Genomic DNA, 26,764 nt, shown 5'->3' with positions numbered 1-26,764 from the left:
GACAGAGGCTCCTTTCTGAGAAGGAGTTTAGAAAGCAGGGGCGTCTAATCTGGATCTCCCTGACTCATCCAGTCTGGGTCGTGACAGCAGCATATCCCCTGTTTATAAACCTTTGAAAAACATGTTGATTTTCTTACAGACTTTTCTATCACCGCACCTGCTTGCTCCCATATTTGAGGAAGCTGAGTATAATTGATTACTTGAAGCAACTTTGTTAAAGCGTGCAAGGATGCTGCCCGGACAGAGTCGGCGTCTGATGTGGATCAGCAGTGCCATCCAGCGGGGCACACAGCTACAACTCCCCTCTGAAGCTGCGGGGAAGCCAAGGGACCACCCAGGGCGGCTCCATGAGGAGAAGCAGTGAGACACTTTAGCACGTTCTTGCTACCTCCTTTATTGGGTCAGCTTGGCAGAATACCCCCACCTACTGCTTTGAGGCTGGCAGCAGCTGTTTTTTCTTACTCTAGTTTCAAAGGCTTGAAAATTAGCACCCCCACAGCCACTTTCTCTATGGGAAAGGTGCTCATGGGAAGGCTCAGGAATTGAAATTTCTTATAAATCGTATGTATTGCCATTTTTACCTTTCACTTCTGTGACCACTGTTCAGAGAAACATCCTGCCTCAGTAGCCAGGACTAAACCATAAGAATCCTTCATTCCAAGAAAAGCAAGCTTTCTGGGATCCAGATCCTGATGGTTTTATTCTCACAAATTGATCACAGTCAAGCAATCCATTTTGCAAATGGAACTGTGATTGATATATATATATATTACCACTATATTATTATTTTACAATTATAAAACCAAATAGAGTAAAATAATGGGGTTTATATTTAAAAGTTTTAAAGTACATTTTAGTGACGTTCTAATATTCCATATCCAATTAATGTTGGATTTGTAACAATTAAAGTCCGAAGCTTAATTGACTTACTACACTTCTGAACTCAGCAGAGAGAAATTTAAATAGAGATGTCTTTGGTGAAATCCAAAAGGTAGTGCTAAATTAAATCTGCAGTGCATCCCTGAAATGGGCTGGTTTCCTCTTCCATAGCATACTTATGAAGACAGGCATTCTTACAAAGACAGGCTGAGGGAGTTGGGGTGGCTCAGCCTGAAGAAGAGAAGACTCCAGAGGGACCATATAGTGACCTTCTGTCCCGATCCTGGGATTTATGCAGGGAAATAGAGAGAAGATCAGATTTGTTATTTGGCTTACAAGTCCTTAGGAACAATTTGTGTAGTCCCTGCTGCACTGCCCTGGCGAGCTGCAGTGGCACAGAAGCTGGATGAGAATGAGAGAAAGCTCGGCAGCAGCTGGGCAAGGGCTTCGTTGCAGGTTGGGGCTGTCAGTGTCAGCTCTTTTAGGAGTTTGGACCAAAGGTAGGCAGTGGGCTAACAACGGCCTTGGCTCTATGGTCCTGTGATTATAGCTCAGAATAATGATCAACTCAGTTATGATCCAAATGAGCCTCGACCCCCGGCCCTATCTTCTGGTGTCGAGCTCTGGGAGAGCCACTTTTCCTTGCTTCTTCACCTGCTGTGAACGCCTTTCCTCTCGCTCTCCCCTGGTGAACACTGAACTCGCTTCTGCAATGACGAATCATTCTGCATCTAGGCTCTCCTTTACTTACGCTCCTTTCAAAGGTGAACTTCAGCTCCTGACTGGTGTGCAGTTCTTGATCCTTCATTAGCATACTGGACAGACTAGTCAAGCGTAGCTGCAAGGAGCCAACGGGATTTAGGCAAGTTTAGTTCACAAAACAGTTGCTGTTTCACACCTTCACATCTGTCTATCAAGGGGCTCCTTTGTCCTTGAGCTGTGTCCTTGAAAGTCTCCATGCCTCTTTTCATTTAACCACAGGAGTCAGTGACAGGCACATCTTTATTAAGGAGACACGTTCTCCACACCTTCCAATACCTGACAGGGGCCCATAAGGCACCTGGGGAAGAACCATTCACTAGAGCATGTAACAATAGGACAAGGGGTAATGGCTTTAAGCTATAAAAATGAAGATTTAGGTTGGATATTAGGAAAAAGTTTTTTAATATGAGGGTGGTGGATCACTGGAACAGTCTGCCTAGAGTGGTGGGGGTCCCATCCCTGCAGACATTCAAAGTCAGGCTTGATGGGGCTCTGAGCAACCTGATCTAGTGTGAGATGTCCCTGCTTAGCGTAGGGAGGTTGCAGTAGATTATCTTTTGGGTTCCTTCCAATCAAATACATTCTATGATTCTATACCTCTGTGCATGTACAGTGTTGCTTTACACAGCACACATCCTGATCTTCCTTGCCTGTACTTACCACCAACGTATCCAGTCATGCAAGCCATCCCACTGTCAGCTCTGATTCCAATGATGCTGGGCTCTGTGACAGCATGGACTTCAGTTTCCCACTGTTTGTTTCCTAAGGTGCATCCTTAAAACTCGTAACTCTTAAGTTAATATAAATTATGTTCTTTAGGTTAAGAAAAATTATATTCCCTATATTATCCTGGCTTTTTAAAATGACAGTAAACTAGCTTGTTAATTAAACAGGTGACATACAATGACATTGTTCATTACTGATTAATGATGACAATGATAGTGTGTTACCTGTTATGACACCATGACTGCAGACATTGTGTGTGTGTCTGTGTGTACATGTGTGCAGGGGGGCTTAATACACACTGAAAGACTGTAAATACCATTCTTTAAAAAATAATTTACTCATTATGAAGAAAGCAGAACAAGGGTCTTGCATAAAAAAGACGTATTTATACGAGCTAACATAGCAACAGGTTGCTGCATTCAACCCTCTATAGGCAGATCATTACAGAATTATTATGAACTAGCAGGAAAGTAACATACACCCAGTCACAAAGCATGAAATTTTCTCCCAAATACAAGAACTATCATTAAGCTTCCCACAGATTTTTCCTTGAAAGTCCCATGTCCCGATTGAAAGGCATACAAAAACATCTAGAAAGCTGAATTAATTGTGTGTAAAGATAAAAAAACCCAACACAACAATTCCTGTGTCTGCCCTAATTCATTAAAAAACCCACACCAAAACAAAACACACCTTCTCAAATGTAACGGTTATGACATAGCTGTGTTGAGCATCCCACACATTTACCACATTGAGGGCAGTTACAGCTCAATGTGTGCCATGCAGTCATTTATCTGGGTATCTTGAAAAACTTGTGAGACTATTGAATTTCTGTGGAGAGGGAAAAAAAAAATAAAAATCCCAGAATGAAACAAATACATGCATAGGCAAGAAATCCAAGGCAAGTTTCTGAAATTCCCAGTAAGGGAATTTTCCAATAGTTAAAAAAACATTAAAAATGTGAAAGACTGGGACTATCCCAAAGGACATCAATCTGGAAAATGCAATTCCAGCTCTAAAATGCTGTACTACTTTTTACAAAACTATTTGCAACTGTGTAGAAAATTTCAAGCTGAGTACATTTCATATCTGCAAATGGCCACGACAAGTTGAGTAACTGGTAAGACCTATGTATTCGGTAAGTGTCCTGATGTGCTAATGATTCTGTTTAACATCTATTAATCACATCATAGGTATGTCCCATTCTAGCTAATAATTTAACTGCGACAGAGAGCAGAAGACGCTCAAGTCTGTTACAGTTGGTTAATAAAATAAAAAATAAGAAGCAACCAATTCATACACAGTAGTTTGTTTGTTTGCTTCTAAGAGTTTCTGTCTGGACTGACAACTCTCCCACAGTCACTATTTCTTGTTTAGGCATTTGTTCTGGAAAAAAATACAGAGGAATTTGCTCTTTTGAAAGAGATAGTCTTTTTGTCAACCTACTACAGTACCACATACAGTGTATTTTCTTTGGTTGGGAACTGCCACTGTCAAGATCTCCCCTGACTACACTAACTAAAGGTGTGATGTGCACCACAGCCCTATCAAGGCTGTGTTGATGAACTAACCTAGTATTAGGCATATTTACAGAAGGCATCAGATTATCAGATATACTGAGAAAAGTTTGCACCCTGAAGATGCCAGCTTGAAACAAAAAAAAGCAAAACACCCAGATTGCCCCTCAGAATCAGTGGATCATCAGCTGCTGAAATCAAGCAATTCCACTTGTACTTCTTATTCAGGACTACAAGTGGAATAATTCTAATTATTGAAGTAAATGTTATGAAATATATATGCAGATTTTGCCTTATAAATCCCCATTCTGACAGTGCTGTCAGGACAAGATTCTCACTTCATCTGAACTACCAAAATCTCTGTACAGTAAAACAATGCACAGTTCCATTACTGTGAATTTCTACTATTTGTTTCTTCCAGAAGCCACTCAATTCCACGTAGCAATCCAGTTAATGTTGCAGCTACAGTGTCCCTTACCTGAAAAAAAAAAGAAAAACCCTAATGTATTAGAGATAACAAGTAAAAGGATCTAACAGTGTTTTAGCATCATTCCATGTCTATCCTTAAAGACAGAAATATATACATTTTTTTTATCACTGGTTTAAAGGTCCATTAGACAAAAATGGTTTCCAGTGAATTAGTGACAAAAAAAGTCCACTACTCTTTAGAAAATGAATCATAAGACCCTTTAGGAAAGCCTTGAATTCTTGGTATCAAGGTGAATTTTATCTCAATTGTCCCATCAGCTATTCTGGAACATTATAGTTACTTTACAGATTGAGCATCTACTTGAGAATTCTTCTTGTAACTCTTACAACAAAAATGCTGCTTGCTTTAGATTCAATGTATATTACTAATTCCCAGACTTTGAAACATATTATGAAGTTGGTATTATAAATGGTATGCTATTTTAAAAGTCTTAAAAATTTTCCTTATGAAAACAAAATAATTATCTCAAATCAACTATTTTTTTTTTGAGTAAGTAATTTTTTTGGCTATACAACATCACCAAAAATCAATTATGTGCAGCTGAGCCATACTGATATATACTGTGCTTGACAAGCATAGAAGAACAGGTTCTGGTCCTCTTGTGCTAAAATCAATTTGTCCAAACCTCAATACACCACCTCAAGCAAATGACAATTAAGTCTCCTGAAAATACCAGAAAAATCTACCTTGATTTGCGACTCAGGAAATTTAGATTAACTGAAGCTTCCTTACTCCCTTCAAGACCAGGATTGTGTCCTTCCTAACATTCTGGCTTCATCTGAAGTATCTTGTGGGGTTCCTGGGCAAGCCACTTAGCTCCCCTATGTTCAGATAGGCCACTGCTTCACTTTGGGGGACTGGAGAACTAAATTCTTCCCTGTAGTGGAGAAGTCATGCACTAGTGTTGAAAGCTGCACATTTGCTTAGGTAGGTACAGCTCAGGAACTACCATAAGCCTAAATTAAACTTAAGCCACAAAGAAATAGCAAATAAGTGCTTAAAAGGAAGTACCATCCAGGGTTGACGTAGCAGATTTAGTTGCAACTGGTGTGCCATGTAAACACATGGAATTCTTTTCACACCACCGTGAGAGATACAAGACAAAACTAGCAGAGGTCTGTTTGGAGGCCCGAGGGCTGGATCAATCATTGCCAAAATACGAGCTAGTTCCTCTTGACGATCATGCTCTAAGAAAAAAAAATAAAATGTAAGTACTAAATATATGCAAATCCCAAGGAGAACTTTTTTTTTTTTAAAAAAAAACTTTCAAGTATTTAATATTTCAGAGGTGAGGAAACAGAGGGCTGGAAGGGCCACGGCCAAGTTCTGCTTATCACAAGGCTGGATCAAATGCACTCCTGTCGTACAGGTGTTCACATCAATGTCACACTTGGATGTTATTTAAAGATCTCCATAGATTCTACATACAGTCTATTCCAGTCCTTATCATCAAAGGATTTTCCAGGTACTTCACCAAGATCAAAACTGTAACAAGCCTTTAAGAAATATTCACACATTGTACTTTTCTCCTTAGTATATCCCTTCACTTTTTTTTTTTACCCTTTTCTCTTCTGAGCTAGGCCTTTCCTTCCATTCATAGTTGACAAATGTAAAGACAATTACCACAACAGGTATTTGTATTATCCTCTTATTGGACTATCCTGGTTTGAACTAATTTCATCTTTTACTGCAGTTTTCCCAGTGAAGGTTCTGTTTCCAGGCTATTACATCTCTACCGATACAGTTCAGGCTTCTTCTCTTTCCCTTGACCAGGGTTGTTGTTTTTTTTGTTTGTTTGTTTTTAATCTAGATCATTACCCACATGTAGTTTAGATAGCAACCCTATCAGTATCCACCATAAACAAAACATAGAAGCCATAACCCATCACAGTGAGATGAGGGAGAGTGTTTAGGATAGGGGACCTCTTCAACTGGAAAAGCCATGAAGAAACAGCAATAATTGAGCAGATTTTGAAAGAATCAGAACATGGATTGTTATGTATTGGATATTCTTTTAGGACATTCCAGTAATTCATAACTAAACATTAAATAAAGAGAAAACCCTTACTTTTATGAGCTTCTGCATTAGCAACATAAATGAATCCATCAACTACTTGGCACACCTTTTTCACTTGAGCTATTACAGCATAGTGCATGGCTTGCTGATTCCCCACTATGCTGTTCTCTTGGTAGAACATCTTATTCACAGCAACAGCTTGCTCTTCCCTTGCTCTCCTCCTTTCCACACTGAAAAATATTTCAATATTTCAGTAGTCAGGTTAGTTGAGAATGCAACAACTCAATTTTGAGAGTCTAGGCAGGAAAGGGAAAGGAAAATGGCTTGAGTCAGCAGAACAGTTTTATTTCTCCCCACCCCTGCTTCTTTTCCAGCATACATATACAGATGGTAAGCAATCTGCAAGAAGCATATGAAAAAATAACCCCGGGTGAGCCTGTAGTGCTTCAAAACGAAATCAATCAAGGTATCAAGAGGGACAGAAGCGTCTCTTATGTATTTGTCACAGGCATTTGCTATGTGTAAGGTCTAGAAAAGGTTTATTACTTCCAAGTGAAAATGCAGTGCTTGGAGAAGCAAAGAAACAGTGAAGATACTCATTGAAGCTTCATTTTATAAGGGATATCCATGCATATGAATGCATGCATATGAAGCACATGAAAAAAAACATGAGGAAAAGTATGAATTAACTCAGAAACTGTATTTTTTTGGTGCAGAATAAATCTCACCTGGTGGTTGAATACAATGTCAGAATATTGAATTTTTGATAGTTATTAAACTGAAAACTGACTCCTGATCCAATTCCTACAGGAGAAAAATGAATACGTGAGATTACAACTATGCTATAAAATTCATATATTAACACTTAGGTGCTGGTCTTAGGGGCAGCATATTAACTATTTTATAATGAAGTTTTATACTTACTGTAATTGATCAGATTATTAATTTAATTCAAATCAAGAAAGAAAAGAAAACAAGGATGCATTTCCATGTTTCTGATACTTAGATTTCATCCTAGAAACCTAAGTCAAGGAGCAGATAGGCTTGCGTTTAAAAGCTGAAACTGGCATAGCAAAGACTGTAGTCTGTTTAAGACATGCTGCATTGAAAAGGACATAAGCCAGAAAAAAGATAATGACACAAATAAATTATATTTTCACACTTTCTATAAATACAATTTAATTATTCCAATTCTGTTGTTGTGAAATAGAGTTAGACATTTTTATTTCTGGTTTGGACTGAAGTGAAATTACTGATGTTCAAAACTATGTTTTTAAACATTGAAAAAAAATCATTCACCTGCTCCACACTCTTTTAATTTAAATTTACACCATTTGGCACCACAAGACTGAATCATATAAAGGGTCAGTTTTTACTTTCTCTATAAAAACATGGGCACGTTTTTTAGCCATTTACTTCAAGTAGTATCTAAAGAATGTTCTATCTTTGTCCATTAGCACAACAGTAGTGACACAGAACTTAGGATCAAAATAGAAGCACAAGGAGCAAATCCCTCTGACACTGTGAAAATTTAAGAATAAACTCACTGTAGTTCTAATTTTATCCCAAATGTTCATTGCATTTATCCTTCAGAATAGAGAGCATTTTTTTTTTTTACCATTATGCTATTAGGCTTCAAGGAAATAAAAATTCAACACTCTTCCTCATGTCTTCCAATGTTTTTTGGTTTTTATCTGTTTACAAAACAAAAAAGCCAAAAAATGAAAACAGCATTACCATCAATTTGTCTTTGAGGTAGGCCAGCTACCTGCAGAAGGTCTGGGCGTGTCATCATCTTTTGCACTAAAGAGTCATCCAGCTCTTCCAAACCTGGTCCAAACATAGCAAAGCGAGGTTCTGCCAGAGTGACCAGAGACTGCAAAAAGGAAGTCACTGCCCCGTACCGGGAACGGCTCGATTTCAAGCTTCTTCTACCCTGAGGACAGCTTTTCTTATATCTGTGTAAAATAGATGCAACTAGAAATTAAACACAAAATACAAAAGAGGAATTAATCGACCAATATAAATTGATCTAGGTCCCACACTTCTCATGATTTGTTAACAGAACAACTAAGGCATAGGTCAAAAAAGATAAAGCTCCACACTAATCGTTTCAAGCACCAGTACAAAGCAGGGCAAGACACTAATACTTTCAAAGTCCAAATACTGATTTTTTGGACCTTAGTACACTTTAATCTGTGGATCTTTTAATTTACTTTAAAAAGTAAAATAAAATATTATTACAAATTCCCCCACCCTCACTCAACACACAATATTGATAAAACAACTAGAAAGCTGATGAGTCACATACAGTATGAAAAACGTGAGCCTTTTGAGTGCTTTTCAAACCTTCATCAGACTGCTTTTGTGTTTATTAACTATGAAGCAGGTAACCCCACCTGAACAGAACCATGCCCCTTGCAGCAAAAGAAAAAAATGAACATATATTGTGAAAGGAGATGGGTGTTGTCTGCAAGCTTGTGTGCTTATTTGATGCAGAAGCTAGAAGGCATGGAAAGACTTTGGCAATGAAGCGACAGAGGTAGCAGTCACAGAAGTGACAGAAGTCCTAGAGAAAGAGTCTCTGCTTCTGGGGTCATAGCAGGCTGCAGTTGGACACAGCACTTCAACTAAACATTGTATGTGAGCTCCTCTGCACCCAAGCTGAAACACCTTTAGGTGCTTACAGACACAATGGAAATCAGTTTCAGGTGGTTTCAGACAGGTGACACTCTCAAGTATTCAGACCTAAAGAGATTTAAATCTCATGTTCAAAATCAACAGATATTTTGCACTTCTAATAATAGGTGCGTTTCTCTCATCTGTAAAATGGGGCTGAAAGGCAGAGATTGCCCCGGTGGGAGTGCACCTAACATGAAGAAACAGTTTGTATAATTTAACTGCAAATAAATTGAGAGAATTAAGTAAAAAAACCAACAACCACCACTGAATAATCTACTTAGGAGTTCCTCCCAGTCCTCCCAACAAATTATGAGTGTTGCTATGCTTTTCAGCCGTGCTAGCATAGCTGAACCCACAATGGTTGTCTTACTGCCTTTAACCATCAGAGTTAAAGTAATCCTAGCTTTTGTGTGCAGGTTAAAAAAACCCAAACAACAACAAACAAAACTTTTTTTTTTTATAGGTCTTCAAGGTAAGATTAAAAAAAAAATAATAATTTTGAAGTTTGAAGACAGCAGTTGAAGACTTCTTAGTACTTTTATTAAAATAGGAAGTAACTTGTCACCGTATGCACAGCTTCTGAGGTTACTGCATTTCTGTGGCATAGCAGACATGCAGTTTACAAAACGCTTTTATTTTTAAAATGTTAGCTTTGGCTTTTTTTACAACATTTTACAATCTTGTGGAATTCCAAACAGAAACTGCCGACCAAACTGTCCAACAACAGGAAATTTTATTTCCAAAACAATGGATTTGAGAGACATAGAAAGTTAAGCAGTGGCCTACAGCACAGCTTTACTGCTGTAAACATAAGACTTGCCTGTGGGCTGAATATTACTGCTGTAGAGAGAGCACGGGTTGTGCCTGGGAACAGGAAGATACTTACATTGCCATGTAATCATACAGTGCATCATCGTTGACCTCTGAAAAGGCTTTATTAAAAACCTCCACATCTGGGAGCGACTTCCAATCAACAGATGTCCAAAAGGGGATATCCTTCAGGAGAAAACACCTCCACAACAACGGATCTCGCACAGCCGCCCTCCAGTAGCTACTCGTGCTCCCCAAATGACACAGATCTTGTGGGGAGAGGTAGGACATGATATTCAGCTGCACGTCGATCTGAAAACGGCGGAAAGCAGCGGTTTGAAGATGCAAGAGGTTGGGGTGACAAGCCTCACACACACCCACCCCCCCCCACAACCATCCCCCGGGCCCCACTCACCGGCAGCGCCTGCAGGGCGCTCACCTCCTCCGCGTCCTGCGGGAGCGCTGGGCGCGGGGGATCCGCCGTACCGCCGCGTTCGCGGACCCCTCGCGCCCAGCGCTCCCGCAGGACGCGCAGCCCACCCCGCACAGCCGCTTCCAACCCGCCCCGCTCCTCAGCCCCGCCGCCCGCCATGCCCGGTCCCCGCTCCCAGCGCGCCGGCGCCGGGCGGAGCGGCGGGGCGGGGCGGGGCGGGGGCGTCGCTGCCACGGTGGAAGAAATGCGGTCATTCGTGCGTGCCTGTTTATCACACCCTCGTTTATTAATGTTTCTTCATATAAATACTGGGTTAGACTTTGGACCTGTATTCCGGGAGTTCGTGGAATCCATGTTTTTAATACATAGGAAGTACACGTTTTGCCAGACTCGGAAGCAGAGAACATCCCCCAGAGTGTGCTCTCGGGGCACAAGACTTCTTCCAGCGCAGCCAAATCCGAGTATTTTAGCTGTGAGATTTCACGAAGCAACACAACATCTGTTTTGCAGTTGCTGTGTTCCAGCCCTGGTCTCTTAAAGGTCCCTCGCACACAGCCACGTACTTGGATAACACGTTTCTGCCCGTTTCTCGGAAGTCCAGAGACACGCTCTGTGATCTGCAGCCCAGGCCACTGTTAGAGGTGGGATCTATCACCTCAAGGCTTTCCTCCTCCCCTTCTCCACAGTGTTGCAGTCCCCAGTAGCACATTTCTCCACTGTACATCATCGCCAGCAAGTAAGTGTCACTAAATACACCTGTAAAATAATTTGCATCAAGTACTTTATTTTCTAAGCAAGTACACTGCTTGTTAACTTCAATTTCTTTTTTTCATCAGTAACAATGGGAAAAAAATCCAAAAAGGCAGTCAAAGCCTATTGAAAAGCTACAACAAAAAAACAAATTTTAACTGTAAGATGACTGACCCCACCAAGTAGAGAACCTGGATCAAAAACCTTTCTCATTTTGCCCCTACATCATGCTAAAACCTTTAAGATGATTACCGTGTTTGCCTATTTTAGAGAATTTCAGGGCTTCATTAGAATCCATAAAGTGCAAGCATGATTATGCATATTTATTTTAGAATATTTTTGTGCCTCCCACAATTAAAGCTGCAAAGAAGATGCTCTTTGACCATCATCTTAAGTGAAGCAGCAGCAGCTTTAGTATTTAAATAGCCACATACTTGCCCAGAGTCACTGGCATAAAAAGATCTACAAATCAGCTACTGCACTTGGCTCTGCACTGTGGAGCTGAACTGGATCAATGGATCCATCTCATTTACACATGAAACTAAACAAGAAACTAACACAAAACTGAGCACTGCCAGAGTAGAGCTAGTTCTGAGTGTGTACAACGTGGACATCATGCCCTCAGCACCCACCGTTTCACCTCACAAATTCCTTCCTGCTGCATCGAACTGATGCAGCCTCAGATCCTCATGTAACTAAGCTACAGTAATGCAGCTTACACAAAGCTACATGAAGTGGAGACAGAGGAAGTCTGCCACATCTAACCCACTCTGCCTGTATTTTCTACCCGCGTGCAGCTAGTAATTCTGTGTTGGCTTCTGTGTTCTAGATCTGAATAGTAAGACCAACAGGGAACACCTAGCACCCCCTGCTGTCGTGCTTTCAACGTTTATCAGCTGTCAACTGGATAGCTGTAAAACAGAGGCTGAGCATTAAACACCCATTGTCTGTTGGCTTTCCTCCTCTCAAAAACAGAGAAAATGAACATTACAATCTCCCAAAATTCAGGAAAGCATGGGGGGGGCAGAAGGGGAAGGGGGATGCATTGCTGCCTGCTTACCTGCCCCTGTCTCATCTGTTGCCTTTATTTGTTCTAAAAAGTGTCAGTTTTTAAATACAAACTTGAATACAGAAGTTAAGTTTTTAAATACAAATTAAGTCAAACAACAAAATATACACAGTAACACATTTTGAATAATGGAGCAGTTTTTAAGGGCAGGGGCATGTGGGGTTTTTCGAGTAGGTTTGGGTTTTGAGTGTTTTTACCTTCACTGAGCAACCTGGCTGTGTCTTTATCTTGAAAGGAGACATTTTCATTTAACTCAAGAGGGCATCTAAAGTTAAGCATCTTCATCAAGTAATTAACTCCATCAGTAAGACACTGAGTACAGTTAAAAAAACAAGGGGAAAAAAACCTGTTAGATAAGTTCTGACTAATTTAATGATAGCCAGAAACACTTCTAGCTATGAATTTCCCAAAACCCTAATTGAAAGAAAAAAAAGAGGGTGACAAAGTGCTGTATCTTAAGTCATACTTTGAGAAAGAAAGTGTATTCACATGCTCACAGAACTTTTAAAAAATATTCTTCACCTTCTTAAATATGGCAATGTTCTCTTGAAGCCATTCACTCCTTTCTTTTGCTGTATGACAATACATGTAAAGCAGGGCTCCTTTTCTCCAGTAAAGACATTCTAACAACTCTACACCAAGGATGTTGATGAGCTGAAATAAAATCCAACAAACTGGGCTTACCCAGAAGTAAACCATCTGAACTACTCATACACACACATGCAAAAAGTATTACATTAAGTCTCTCACTTTCAATGCTGTATTTAACAGCACTGATCACAGACACAGCCCTAATACTTTGGATTTAAACTGCCAAAAAAGCACATGGCATCATGAAATGTCAGCAAGAAAAGTTCTGAGCGCATAACAAGTTATTTCAAAATATATTTTCAGGAATCACTATTTAAATACAACACGACTTGAAAATTAAAAAAATACTTTAAATTTTGCCCATCAAAACCACAAATTACCAAATATCCTGTTTCAGATTCTTTTTTTTAAAAATAATGAAATCATTATTTATCTGGCTGAATAATGTTAGTACTCACTTCTTCATTTATGTTGCATTCCCTCACTAGGTCTTCTGGTTCTGAAAGAACACAAATAAGTTCTATAACTTTTTGCAAGGAAGATTCTTCTGGAAAATCTTCATCCACAAGCTGGTTTTCCTCAAAATACGTAATGTCTAATACAGCCTATGAAAACAAGAAGACGCACAATGTAGAAATACTACGCCCAAAATAATCAGATGGTGGTATGCAGTAAAGTACAAGCTTGTTAAGTTTATAAAGCATAACAATTTTAAGGTTTATTTTTAGTTTATAAAAGCTGCAGAAGTTAGAGGTATTGTATGATTGTTCACATTAAGTTCCAAAGCCTTTCTGTTCCCAGCACCAGCATGTTATTACCAACTCTAGGCTATCCTCCAATCCAGACAAAAGCTGCCCTGAACTTCAAGGATATTCACTGCACACACCAACAACTCTTTCTGCTACACCCTCTTTCCTACGCCCAACCCTCTCCCAAGCCCTACACAGCGTATTTACTGAAAGTTCTTCATGCTTTGATATGCACTACCTGTGTATAGAGCTGCAAAAGTGTGGAAGGATGTCCTTTCCCTTCCATACAGAGGTCCTTCAGTCTGCCCAGAGCAGCGGAGCCCTTTGCTAAGAAGGTATCTGATGGAAGAATACAACACCTCCTTAGCACTGGACAGCACTCAGCAACGGCCCTGCTTACTCTCCCTTGTTTGCTTCATATGGTTTTAACTATCCCTGTGGCATCCAGAACAGCAGATAAATAATACATTTAAACATTAAATAATACATTTAAGCATTTAAACAGGCTCACTGTCCTGTTAGACGTCTTTAACGACTAGATTAAGGGCATTAACGGTTACAGTCGGATGTTCCAAAGCCAATTCCACACTCCATCGAGAATAATACAAAAAAAAAAAACCCAAAAAACTTGCTAACGCACAGGCAGCCCTTTCAGGCCGCAGCCGCCCTGCTCCACACGGAGCCCCCGGAGAGGAGGCCCGGGCAGCACCGGCCGCGCTGCTGCTGGCGGGGAGGGGCTGTCTGTGCGGAACCGGAGCCCTGAGCGGCTGCCCCGGCTTGCGGAACCCGCGCCCCCAGCCCCCGTCCCGCCGCGCCGCGCCGCGGGCTGCCGGACCGCACGACGGCGGCAGAGGGCGGAGCGGGGCCCCGGGGAAGGCGCGGGGCCCGGCGCGGTCCCCTCCCTCCTGCCGCCTCTCACCATCGCCGCCCGCTCCGCTCAGCGCCGCCAGCCGCCGGCTCAGCGCCGCCAGCCGCGGCCGCAGCGCGGACACCGCACCCCGCGCCCGCCCGCCCTCCGCGCCCGCCATCGCCGCCCGGGCCGGCCCTCAGTCCCGCAGCGCGGCGCCGCGGCGGGGCGGGGCGGGGCGGGGCGGTGCGGGGCGGCGCAGGCGCAGCAGCGCGGGGCTGCGGGACCGGCCCTGCCCGCCGGGGCAGCGCGGGCGGGCGCGGCGTTTCGGTGCCGGGCATCCCCGTCCTGGCAGCATCCCTGGGTTGCCCGGCGTCAAAGGATGCTCTTCAGCCTCAACAAGAAACAGCTTTTGCCCAGAAGTGAGCTGTGGGTGCCGAAAGGCAGCAAGGTGTTTTTTTTTTAAGAACAGTGCGATATCGTTTATAAATAAATATATCTGTATTACTTACATTTCGGTATTGGCGCACCCAGAGATACGACTGTAAAACTGTATTTAAATCTTCACATACCTTTAGTCACAGGAGCAAGGCTTTTGATCTGATTTTTGTCCAGCTTTAAATAGGACGCTTCATGAATGTCAGAGGTGCTAGAAAGCTTCCATGTTCTGAGGGGAGAACAGTTTTATTTTCAACAAAGTCTTGCTACTACCCCACAGTAATTTATTAAATATTTTATGTTGTGTAGTTACAAAAATGCTGCGTTTCACTGTATTGCTTCTGTAGCTTTCTCCATCTCTTTACCTACCTGGAAAAAGCTAATACCTCAGCATCCATTAGAATAAAGTGTCACAAGCTCCCACAATATTTTGCATTTTTTTTTTCTTGAGCACTTCAAAATAATTGAATAAAGACCTTTCTCCCTGTTCAGTCATAGTGTTAGTTCTGTTCATGCCTATGTCGCACCAAAAAGCTTAAAACAAAAGTGCCATTTACTGGGGTGCTTTATGTCCAAAATCTGTCAACTTAGAGATACAGATGTTTTTGCCATTGCCTGTACTATATCTTACAAAAGACTTGTCAAACAGGTCAAATACAACAACAACAAAAAAAGTAAAATGTAAACGGCAAAACTGAGTTTGCTTCCAGAAATGGTGTGATTTCTAGAAGAACTCTTAAAATTTTTGTTGGGTGTGTGTTGTCATTCATTCCTGCATAAGTCCATAGCCAGATATAATTTTTAATCTAAGAAACAGCTGTGTTAACAATAGCAAAAAGTATTATGGTAGTTACCCATACACCTGAGAGTAGGGGAGGTGGTGCTTCATGCTTTAAGTGAAAGACAGCACTCTCCATGGTTTCAGATTTGGGACTGAGCTGTGCATTGCTAAGTTCCCTTCCGAAGAGCCTTTTCTTGCTTGGTCCTGCCCTTACTTCTCTGTTTCAATACCCAGCTATGATTTTGTGTTGCTTTCTTCATGACTAATCAGGTGGGTCAGCCCTTAATAGTGAAAGACATGTCAGCCAGTTTTCAAGATATCTTTTGTAAAAATAACACCTAAACAGCTAAAAAATACAACAACAACAACAACAAAAATCAAACAAACCTCCAAATGGCTGTCTGCTGACTTCTGCAGTAAAGGAAGTGGCAACTTTTTTTTTTCTTCCTGTGCTTGAGGCCCTGCTGCTCTAACTGTTTAGCTGTAGCTGTCCTGAAAGCTAGATATATATGCAATAGCTTTTTTTTTTTCTTTTCTTGTTTCCCCCCCAGAAGTTGTTGTCCACAGTTTCCTTAAATAGATAGTGATAACCAGTTTTGAACTTTCTCAGCAATGGCTGAAAGGGAAGAGGTGTGTTTCTGTTAATACTAAGCTGGTAAAAGAGAAGATGCTACAAACATTTAAAAAAGGGGATGATGCCCAAATCTCTGAGGCGAGGAGAAAATTTTTGTGGGTTTATTTATTTATTTTCCCTGGTGCCCCCAACTCGATTTTGGTCTGTGAGAGCAGAAGACGTCTCTAGTGGCTTTCAGGTGTTTTTCTTGCCCTAGAGCACCCTGCAATCTGTTGGGAGCTGGTTTGCATGGAACGGAGGAAGCCAGGAGTTCTGGGATAACACCTGAGACTGCAGAGCCTGGAAGAGTGGCTGGGATCAATGGCAGGCTGAGGGGCTTCCTCCTCACTGCAACAAGCAAGCCCGTGCCTCTCCTGGGCTCTGCCTCACTCCTGGGTGGAGTGGCCTCTGAACAGTCCCGGGTCTATCCCTTCTCCAAACTGTGTTCCTCTGGTACTAAACCCCCCAAGCTGTGTTTTGTAGTTTGTGGAGCTGCTGTGCTGGTCTTCCCACACCTTGCACAGTGCTTTGGTCTGAAGAATGGTGTCTGATTATTCGAGAGAACAGTGATCACTGTATATTTTGGTTTTGCTTAGAATCTGTTTAGACAAAATCCCTGCCAGACATTTGAAAAAAAGAATAGCTTAGTTTGGGGTTTTCTACCTCACATGATTCTTTTCTTGGCTGGGAAATTTTAAAATTCAAATTTTCACACAAAGATTAAGTTGCATCGAGTATTTTTCTGAAAATTCCCCATGTTTAAGAGGACACACTCTTTCTGGGGGACACTCAACATAAATTATTTTGAAGAGAAAAAACCGTTTCACTCCATAGGGTTACTTCAGGGAATAGTTACAGTGTGGTAAAATTATCTCAGGTGAAGGGATTTGTGATCTTTCAGTGCCTGGCACTTCCTGTTTTTAAGGTTACTATTACTATAAGGGAAGGAGTAGGGTGTTGGCTCTTTAGAATCAGGCATTGCTCCAAAACTGGTGGAAGCACAACAGGAAAGTGTTGAGGTACATAAACAGTTGCAGCTGATGGAAGAAGGAAAGCTACAATGAGTTTGTCCTTCAGAGCCAAGAGTATTGCCTTGCCACAACTGTTCTGCTATTTTGGGTTTGTACGTAAACTGTATCACTTACTGCTTGCTTTAGGTATGAGCTGACTCTTAATGTATAAGAAGAAAAAACAAAACAAAACAAACAACACAACAAAACAAACAAACCAGAGAGAGGGGGGAAAAGGTAAATAAAGATGTGTTTGGTGGTGGAAGTATTAATGGAAAAATTGAAAGGAAGAACAGATATGGAAAAACTAGATTGAATCAAACAAAACTCAAAAGTTATCAGACATTATTCCTTATCTAGCAGGTTCCTAAACAGTTTTAAAGTCTGTAGTCAAAATTTATCTTTGAAAGGAACAGGGGAGAGAGACATCATGGATATTTATAAGATAGACTTGGCTAATTTGCATTTATAGCAGCACACTTCAAGTCCTGTAGAAGCTGGGAGAAATTCTAACACTGTATTTCATACAGCATCTTAGAATGACATTAAATTCCTATGATTTCAACAATTAATTCATGCCCTTATTTTGCAAGCATGAATAGTGTCTGATCTTTGTAAATTTTTATAGGTAATTTCTGAATTTAATACAGTAATTATAACTGAGACAGATGTGTGTTGATTAAGGAAAGATGAGAGAGTCATATTCAGCTGCATGAAAGATTTCACATATGTATTTGATCTTTGCTAAATTAATTAAATTATGCATACATTTGTAAAATGTTAAGTGGTAATGATATATTTTTGTTAGCAAAGAAATGGTAAGTGACTTATTTGGTGGGGTTTTTTCTGTTTCAGAGAATGACAAACTGATAGAGTATGAAAGCACAACTACCTAAATTAAGGACAAATTCCAGTTTATTGAGTGTTAGTATGAATTCAGGATTTGATTAGAATTTGTGTGCATGTGGTAGGCATTATGCTGATGTAGCTGAATTAGAAATGAAGCTTGGCTTTTATGGTGTGCCTCTAGTAAAGGAGTACTTTATAAAAAATAATCCAAGTTACTTGCTGTTTTTACTTATGTACACATATTAACATTTATTCAGAGTTGTCTCCTGTGGACTTCAGTAATAGAACTTTGCTCAAAATAACTCTGAAGTTTGCTTCAAGATTGTCTTGTTTCATTTTGCAACAGCTCATGAGCTTTAGTGAACACAGAAGTGAACTGAAGGGACCTGCCAGCTTCATAGTCTGTTTTGTGGCTCACCTGGTCAGAGCTGCCTCAGCAACTACAGGATTGTTGCACTCAGTCTTAGATGTTGGACTTGCACCATGAGCTCTGTTAGTTGAGGATTAAAATAAGTTACAGAATATTTGGTCCTTTGCATGTCTTTCATCAATGTATCCTTTGAAGCAAATATTTCTGCTCTTGAAAATAATCATTAAAAAGTTGTACTTTGGCACAGAAACTTTTAAACAAAGGTCTTTATTTATTGTATGTGAGCTTCATGAGTTTGTTGTATCTAAAAATATCTGTAAGTAAGATGGGCAATATTATGGTATCATCTTTCAGATGTTCCTCAGATTCAGAAAAGGAGGTGCATGTTTTCTTTCTCTTTTACTGTGTGGCTTTGCAATTACCAGGGAAGAAGTGTAAAACTGGGATTAATTCAGAATAATGCTAAGAAAGTGGAAGATATCCTCCATGTTTGTGGGATTAAGCACCATGAAGTGATTACCAAAATTCAGTGTTACAGTAGATAATGTCATGGCCTTGAATAAAGAATTACTAAATTCAGTCAGTCCTCTTAAAATAATTATGTATTCAGTCTGAAATATGCATCCAAGTCAAAGCATTTGGTATTCATACTGTTGATGCCCAATGTGAAATCAGGACTTGAGAGGGACCGGTAATGGAATTTTACCTTTGTGTCCATAGGTGTGAAAGATAGTTATTCTCGAGAAGCATGTGAGTGCCAACTATCTGTAGACATTGTAGGTGTGTCATATTTTTGTTTGCACAACCTTGTATGACCGTTCTTTGTTCTACCTGCTTTCTACTCTGTGTATAGTTCAGGTGGTGGTGCCCTGGCAAAATACAAACCAGTTGCTTTCTTGAAATGTGGTCACCTGCAAGTGGAACAATGTGGTACGTGATTAGCATTTAAATAGGTTCTGAACACACAGGATGATTTAGCAGTTTGATTTTTCTTTAGTAGACGTGGCATGCACTGAACTTTGATGTTGAAACTGCTCTTCTAAAGTGACCTTCCTAGAAGAAGGGAGTAATAGAGACGAATAAATTGGAACTGCTTCTTGCTGCTTGAGGGAGAGCTGAAGCAGCTGCTTTTTAAAAAAGCAAGTGTAAGTGTGCAGTGTCCTCTAATGGAATGAAATGGTTTACTTGCAGTAGGCAAGGAAACTTGTGTTTTTCTATCATATGGTTAATGATCAAAGAACAGTGTGTACTGTGGACACTTTCATCCAGTTGAATTCTTGTACCCTCCCCATCTCATTTATGGGCTCCTTTACGTGTCACTCTGAGGTAACTTGCTTACAGCAACCTTCACCCCACTCTCCAACTGTTACAGATTACTGTGTCTAAAATTTAGGGTATTACTTCATGGTTGACTTCTAGCCAAGATGAAATAATGTAATTTGATCAAACAAGTGGCTGGACTCATGTCCCTTAGTGCATGTGTCCATCTTTAATTGTGTTAATCCTAGAATCCTGTGATGGTTTGTGTGCAAGGTCAGCTTGCTTATCTGACTGAGTGCTGCCCATTTTTCCAGAGACCTAGTCTGCAGCTGGATCAACAAGCAGATCTGTGTGGTTATAAACTGTAACTTTATCTTCCTTCTGAAGCTGTAGTGTGTAACTTATCCTCAAATAACCTTCATCTGGCTTTTAGTAAAGTTTTGTGCCACCATAAGAGGTTTTATGCTGTTAATTCCCTTGGATCATAGCAAAATTAAATCTACTAATTGGGGTGTTGTATTAATCTATGTAGCACTTAGCATTAAAACTTTACTGGTTCTTCTAGGATTTCCCTTGAGGAAAGGAAATAAATTTCCAAATGGATCATGGGAAAAGAAGTAATGTGTACATGAGGATGTTTTATATGAGACAGAGGTGTCACGCAGTAGTTTGGCAAGCATTCATTTTGGAAGAGTACTAGTTTAAACAGCTACTTTGCTGTCTTACCTCTTCCCACATTTTTTGTGGTGCCTGTTAAGTTGTGCTCATGCATTGTGTGTTAAAAGCCTCCCCACCCCTTTTCATGTCCTAAGTTGAATGCTCAACCATGCAAATGCCTGCACTAACTTCGCTAGGGCAAGAAGTCCATGGTTTTTGTGAGTTGAGTGTGGAATAGAATGTGAAGGGTCTACGGTGTTCTGTTGGCTTGCTGAAAATCTGCTACCTGGGAGTGTGACTGCCAAGAGTATCCTCTTGAGTGAGAGTTCAGCCAAATACCCTGTCTGTCAAAGGCATAAGAAGATAAATGTAAGCATACTGATTTTGCAGACCTGTTTGTGTCACATTTGATTCTTCTGTTACAGTGCACAACTGCTGCAGTAGCAAACCATCATAATGGTAATTAAGGTTTTAGCCTGCGAGGTAAATGGGAAATCCAAGATTGTTGACCAATTTTCTGGTTCCTGTTGTGCAGACCAGGCATGCGTTGCTTTTCTTCAGCTCCAAATCTGACAGCTACCTGGTGCTCTTACTGTGCAGCACCAGCCACAGCAAGGGATGGGGTGGGGCGTGACCTGCTTACTGTGTGCAACATCTGCAAATATAGTTCTGCATGATCATCTTAAGAGTCTCTCTTTGTTTCTGTAAGTTGTGTATCAAATAAATGCAAGGAAAAAGTTTTATTCACTAGTAGTTTTAGAGTGTCCTCCTAGGTTCTGAGTTTAAAATACAGTCTGTTTGCTGATGTGGTTTACCTGCTTGGGGAGGAGTGGCTGAAGATCTGTCCAGCAAAGAGGGACCTGGGGGTGTTGATGGACAGCTAGCTGAACATGAGCCAGCAGCGTGCCCAGGTGGCCAAGAAGGCCAACACCATCCTGGCCTGCATCAGGAATAGTATGACCAGCAGGACCAAGAGGTGATCCTGCCCCTCTACTCAGCCTTAGTGAGGCCACACCCCAAGCACTGTGTGCAGTTCTAGGCACTGCAATGTAGGAAGGACATTGAGGTGCTGGAGAGGGTGAAGAGAGGGGCAACTAGGCTGATTAGAGGTCTTGGAGAACAGGTCTTATGAGGAAAGGCTGAGGGAGTTGGGGCTGTGCAGCCTGGAGAAGGGGAGGCTGAGGGGAGACCTCATTGTGCTCTACAACTACCTGAAAGGAGGATGTAGAGGACAAGAGGACAGGAGGAAATGGGGTCAAGTTGTGCCAAGAGAGATTCAGATTGATATTAGGAAAAAATTCTTCACAGAAAGAGTGGTGAGGCATTGGAACAGGCTGCCCAGGGAGGTGGTAGAGACACTGTCCCTGGAGGTGTTCAAAAAACGGGGAGACATGGTGCTTCAGGAGATGGTTTAGTAGTCACGGGGGTGTAGGGCTGATGGTTGGACCTGATGATCTTGAAGGTCTTTTCCAACCTTGACGATTTTATGATTCTGTGATTAAGCTGTGCAGCTTACTAGTGTAACACAGGCTTGCAGAAGCTGGAAATGCCTGTTACAGTAGTAGTTACCAAACATGAACTGACATGCAGTGTGACAGCTGCTCAGGACTCTTGTTCACTCCTGTTCAACAGTTTAGCCCCTCTGTTGTGTTTACCTTTACTCTTTTACAACACTATCAGTATGGAGTGTAAAAGAACCCCTTTCTTTCAGCTTGTCTGGGGGCAGAGGAGGGAGGAGGAAGCCTTTCCTGTTCTGTTGCATTCTTACAGCAAAAAAATTCCCAGCAAAAGAGAGGTGTAAGATTAGTAGGGTTTTTTGAAAAAGAATTTAAACCAGTCTCCATAAATACCACATAAATACACAAGCATATGGAACTTTTGCAGCTGATGTTTGCAAATACCTGCTGAACAGGTATTTTGGTTATTTGGTTTTTTTTTTCTCACTCCTGCTTTAAAAGAATGGTAAGTAACTTATCATTTCTCCAGAACTAGTAGACATACTGGCTATGACTGTTAAAGTTTATGACAATTAACTGACATAGACAATGTTGATGATAGTTACTAAATTGCACTATGTGAACATGAACAGAAATGCCATGGATCATGCTTAGTAACAGACTTTGTTGCTCTATTTAAACAAAAATGACGTCTTCATTTTAAGTACTGTAGTACCACCTTACAAATACTGTGGTTTTTAATTGAGGTGCAGCATTTGCAGTGGTCAGAAAGTGTGATTTTAAAATTTATTTATTTATTAAAAGTACCTAATAGAAGTAACTGTGTAATTGTTGTTTTAACGGCTGGTATTTCAGTGGATATTTCTCAGTGCTGTCAAGGTTAGTAAGTGAGAAACTTGCTGTGGTAACTTTAATTCTCTAATTTTGACCAAGCATAAAATGTTCAGTGGCTTGTAAGATGTTCTGTGTAGTTGCTTATCTTAGCTTGTGGTAATGATGTGATAGTCTGACATGACATAAAAACTTATGTATTGTTTATATGAAAGTAGGGCATCCTGCCTAAAATCTGAGAGTGCTATAATGGAAACTGGATTAGTACAGATCAAACAAACAAAAAATTCCCCCAGATTTTTTTTCACAATATGGGCCTGCTCATCCAATTCATGTTTTTTATTTTCTTAATTAGGTGAGCTCCTGTATTCTACTATGATATTCATTGTAGCCAAAATATATTTTGGCTTCCTACTGCCTTCTCAAGAGGTCCCCGTGGAATAAAGAACTGCTTTTACCAAAAGATTGTGGATTCTTCCTCATGTAGCTTCATGATCCTTTCATACTTTTGAACCCCCTTTGATCTTAAGCTTAGAACTGTGAAGAAAAAATGTTGCCACAGTTAGTCAGCAAAGAGATCCCTCAACAGCTCCACAGGCTGTTTCCTTCAAAACTCTGGACACTGTAGTTCTCTCATTTGCATTACACTTCCATAACTGCCTAGAAGATGGTGTTTTATTCAGGTTTTTTTTTCGCTTTGGTATTTATGTTTAATTATGTATGAACTTTCATTTAATGTTGCTTTGGTATTTATGTTTAATTATGTATGAACTTTCATTTGTGAAATCCCTGCTGATTTTTAGCATGTATAGTTTTCACTAGACTTGTAAATATAATTTTTTCTTAGTAATGACCTTCCTTTCACCTGAATCTTGTTAATAAGTTGAATATTTAAGTTCAAATGGCTTACTGGTGTAATAATTGGTGAGGCAGGGGCAGCTCTTTTGTCTTCCCCTAGTTAAATTTCCTGTAAATGCCATGAGATGATCTTAACATTGCTGAATGTATTGCACAGGAGCCTGTAATTATTTTTGTGTTCTGAGCTGGAATATATTTATAATTATCTAATTACTTTGGTCGGTATAGTTATATATCCTTTGTTTTCCCTGTAGTACTCCATTCTTGTAGGAAGATGTAGATGCTATGAAATAATTTTTCAGTTTGCTTTGACTTCCCATCCCATATCAAGTGAATCAGGTTCATTCCACTTTTTCCACAGAGAAGTTTCAAGTGGCCTTAAATGATTAATATAAGAATACTTCACATTTTGAGTAATACTGAAAAGTACTTAAACGTCAACCTCTTGTTTCAGAACTGGGACCTATTAATGTGTTGGAGGTAAGTTTATGTGTTCTGGGTGTGTTGTAATTGCTGCATAGTTTAATGAGCTTTCTCTTCTGTGTGGCTCCATATGTCATTTTCTTGCCTCAGTGACTGAATTTTCTTACCAAATTCCAATGCATCTGAAAGGAAGGTAAATTGATAAATTTCAATTAGCTAAAATCTGGGTCAAGTATGAATTAATTTTAAGAAATGTGTCTACAAACAAAGTGGTTGTCTCAGAGTTCTGGTTCTTTCACCTTTACAGGAAAATCAAACATTAAAATAGCCTGCCTATCTGCTAGCTCTTTGGTGGCTTCTTTGGGAAATATTTCACTGTATTGCAGTGCTGACTTTGACATCTCATTATGCTTGGTAGCAGTATAAGTAAGCTGGTGTTATATGGTTTATGTAATGATTAATCTGTGTTAGCTGCAGGATGCCTACCTGCTGACTTGTTTTTGGCATGAAGGGCCTGAAAGTCTCCCACTACTCATTTGTAAATGCTGTTGAAACTTGGAAGTGTTCAAGTTGCATGCTACCACTGTTATGTGATTTACTTAAATGAATAAAATAATATTAAAAATATTCTTGATAATTCTAGAAACCTTTTACATGTTGGCTGCTTAGTTGTAGTCCTTGTTGTGTGAAGAGCCTTAAGACATGTTAAAAATTAAGAAAAATTAGATGCTGTGCTGTCCTTCATAAACTACTCCAGAACAAATTATTTTCTCTTCTCATTCAGTTATGTTTGGAGCGTGTCCAAGCCAAAATAAGAGGCTTGCAGTCCAAAGCATGGGGACCTTGCACAATTAAAAAAAAAAATAATTCTGATTTTAGGTAATCCAAAGTACCTCAACATGAAAAGTTGTATTTCCCTAATTTCCTAGGTCAGAAACTGTAATTTATGTAAGTAGAATGACCAACTTTGAATTACAGATAGTCCAAGCAGGTGTTAGTACTCATCAGCTATACCTACTCCATGCAGCTAGACCCCGTCCTCCAGCCTGCAAGGAGGAAAGCTGTTGGAGTCCCAAACACTCCAAACCCCATGCAAAACAACTGCTAGCTCTGCATGTAACAAGTAGTCAAGCATGAATGCTTTGCTAAGTTTGAGAACACACACAGTTTGTTTAAAGGAAGATATTTATTGAACTGAAGATAATAAACTTATTTTAGACAAGTTTTTCAATTAAAGGAAACATGAATTAAGGAATTTACATGTCTATGTAAATGTAGGTAGAATTGGGGCTCAGAAATCCAATCCTGTGAAACTCTTCTGCTGATGTTTAGCCCTGAAATAATACAAGCTGTGCTGCTGTTTTGTTCTTCAGTTTACTAAGACCTTGTAATTTGTAGCTTTTTACATGTGGAACTGCCCCAGACTTAACCGACTAGCTAAATACAGTGACTATCTAGAAAAAAACAGCAAGGCAAAACTGTTTCTGACGGTCTCTGCCACATTTCATTGGCATCTGCAAGGTTTGCTTTTTCATGTGAATGGTAATTACACCTTTTAAAATGCCTAAGAGTGACATGACAGGGTCTAATGGACCAGCACCTGCAAGGCAGGACCAGCTCTCAAAATAATACGGACTGTGTGGGAAACTTCTTTTCTTCCCCACATGAGTCTAAACAAAATGCCTTTTAAGCCAGCGAAGGCCTCTCCTGATTATCCCCAGCTAACGAACTAAAACAGGCTTGCCTCTCAAGAACAACTGAACCCAAAACAACAGATGTGGTCCGGGACAGAAAGGATGGGCGACAAGCCATCCTGTGCCCCTGGCAGTCACCGCCCTGACGTGGGGCTCATGGACGCTCACTGGCTCTGGACAGTGACACTGGCTGGACAGGTGGGTCAGGGGGAATCAAAGGCGGTGAGGGCAGCAGGTGGGTCCTTCCCTCCTGCCTGAGGCCCTTTCAGACGCTTTCTGCGTGGGACACCCCCCTGCTATGGATACTGGTGCTGGGACCCTGCCTGCCTGCCCCGGGTCCAGCCTGAGCCTCAGTGCCGAGCGTGCCGGGGTCCCGAGCCCTGGGACCGGGGCCGGAGCCCCCTCCGTGTTGCTGCCGCTTGAGAGGAAACCAGCGGCCGCTGCACCGGCTGCCGAGAGGCTGCCCCTCCGGAACCACGGACCTGCCGTCCTGCCTGGCCAGACAGGGCCACCGACCAACGCTGCTGCTGGGAACGGAGCCGTCGGGGACAGGAGGGAGGGTAACATCAGCTCACGCACACACGCACACACACACATACTCCTTTCCTCATACTCGCACACACCGCCGACCTCTTAAGGAGGACTGACGTCGGGCTTCCCTCCCTCCTTCCCTCCTCCCTTTGGTCCTTAACCCTCTCCCTCAAAAGCACGGACGCCTTGCATCGCCTCCCTGAAGGACACTTTCTCACCACATACATATTGATATCCCTGGTAGCCATTCACATTTGCATTGTCCCTAAACATCATCCCTCGGTTTGTGTTAACCCTTAATAAACCGATTAGTTTGTGGAGTAAATCTTGGCTTTAGAGGCAATGTCTGAGCGTGGTGGGGTGGGGGTGCTCTCTAACTACCACCCTGAAACACGGTCCCGCGGTGGCCGCTCCTCCGTGAGAGGCAGCGCCGCGTGTGACCCTCGGGCTCATTCACAGACCCCTCCACGTCGGGAGGGGCAGTGGCAAAAGTATCCTGACAGCCGGCAGCCCCCCGGTACCGGCTAGCGACAGACTGGGTCTGCACAAACACTTTGGAGACCGGCAGCACACTCTTAAAAACTTGGCATCCTCTTTGTAAAGTTTCCTGCTGCCTGTTCCTACGACAATAGTTAAGCTCAGAGAGGCTGGAGCTGCGCTGGACACAGCC

At 41.2% G+C, this 26,764-nt stretch overlaps 2 protein-coding genes across 4 annotated transcripts; both read right to left on the bottom strand.

Annotated features, from left to right (window-relative positions):
• Nucleotides 1–2,680: 2,680 nt before the first annotated feature.
• Nucleotides 2,681–10,971, bottom strand: FBXO4 (F-box protein 4). 2 transcript variants are annotated; one of them, XM_051643606.1, is made up of 7 exons: nt 10,880–10,971; nt 9,960–10,195; nt 8,129–8,349; nt 7,120–7,195; nt 6,443–6,621; nt 5,386–5,561; nt 2,681–4,362 (listed from the first exon to the last, which is right to left on the bottom strand). In XM_051643606.1, the coding sequence occupies exons 2-7, from the start codon at nt 10,172–10,174 to the stop codon at nt 4,273–4,275; spliced, it is 957 nt and encodes a 318-aa protein (XP_051499566.1). In that variant the 5' UTR covers nt 10,175–10,195; nt 10,880–10,971; the 3' UTR covers nt 2,681–4,272. The 2 variants fall into 2 exon arrangements, with proteins under 2 accessions (XP_051499566.1, XP_051499565.1); XM_051643605.1 differs by lacking the exon at nt 10,880–10,971 and adding an exon at nt 10,299–10,475.
• RIMOC1 (RAB7A interacting MON1-CCZ1 complex subunit 1) lies at nt 10,571–14,550 on the bottom strand. Of its 2 annotated transcripts, XM_051643609.1 has the most exons (6): nt 14,395–14,550; nt 13,714–13,814; nt 13,185–13,331; nt 12,658–12,789; nt 12,333–12,447; nt 10,571–11,072 (listed from the first exon to the last, which is right to left on the bottom strand). In XM_051643609.1, the coding sequence occupies exons 1-6, from the start codon at nt 14,501–14,503 to the stop codon at nt 10,783–10,785; spliced, it is 894 nt and encodes a 297-aa protein (XP_051499569.1). In that variant the 5' UTR covers nt 14,504–14,550; the 3' UTR covers nt 10,571–10,782. The 2 variants fall into 2 exon arrangements, with proteins under 2 accessions (XP_051499569.1, XP_051499570.1); XM_051643610.1 differs by lacking the exon at nt 12,658–12,789.
• Between the last annotated feature and the right edge of the window lie 12,214 nt (nt 14,551–26,764).

The sequence above is a fragment of the Apus apus genome, chromosome Z (assembly GCF_020740795.1).
Source record: "Apus apus isolate bApuApu2 chromosome Z, bApuApu2.pri.cur, whole genome shotgun sequence".
In the NCBI taxonomy this organism is placed as follows: domain Eukaryota; kingdom Metazoa; phylum Chordata; class Aves; order Apodiformes; family Apodidae; genus Apus; species Apus apus.
The sequence above is the reverse complement of the archived record's forward strand: the minus strand, read 5'-3'. Positions and strand labels throughout refer to the sequence as shown.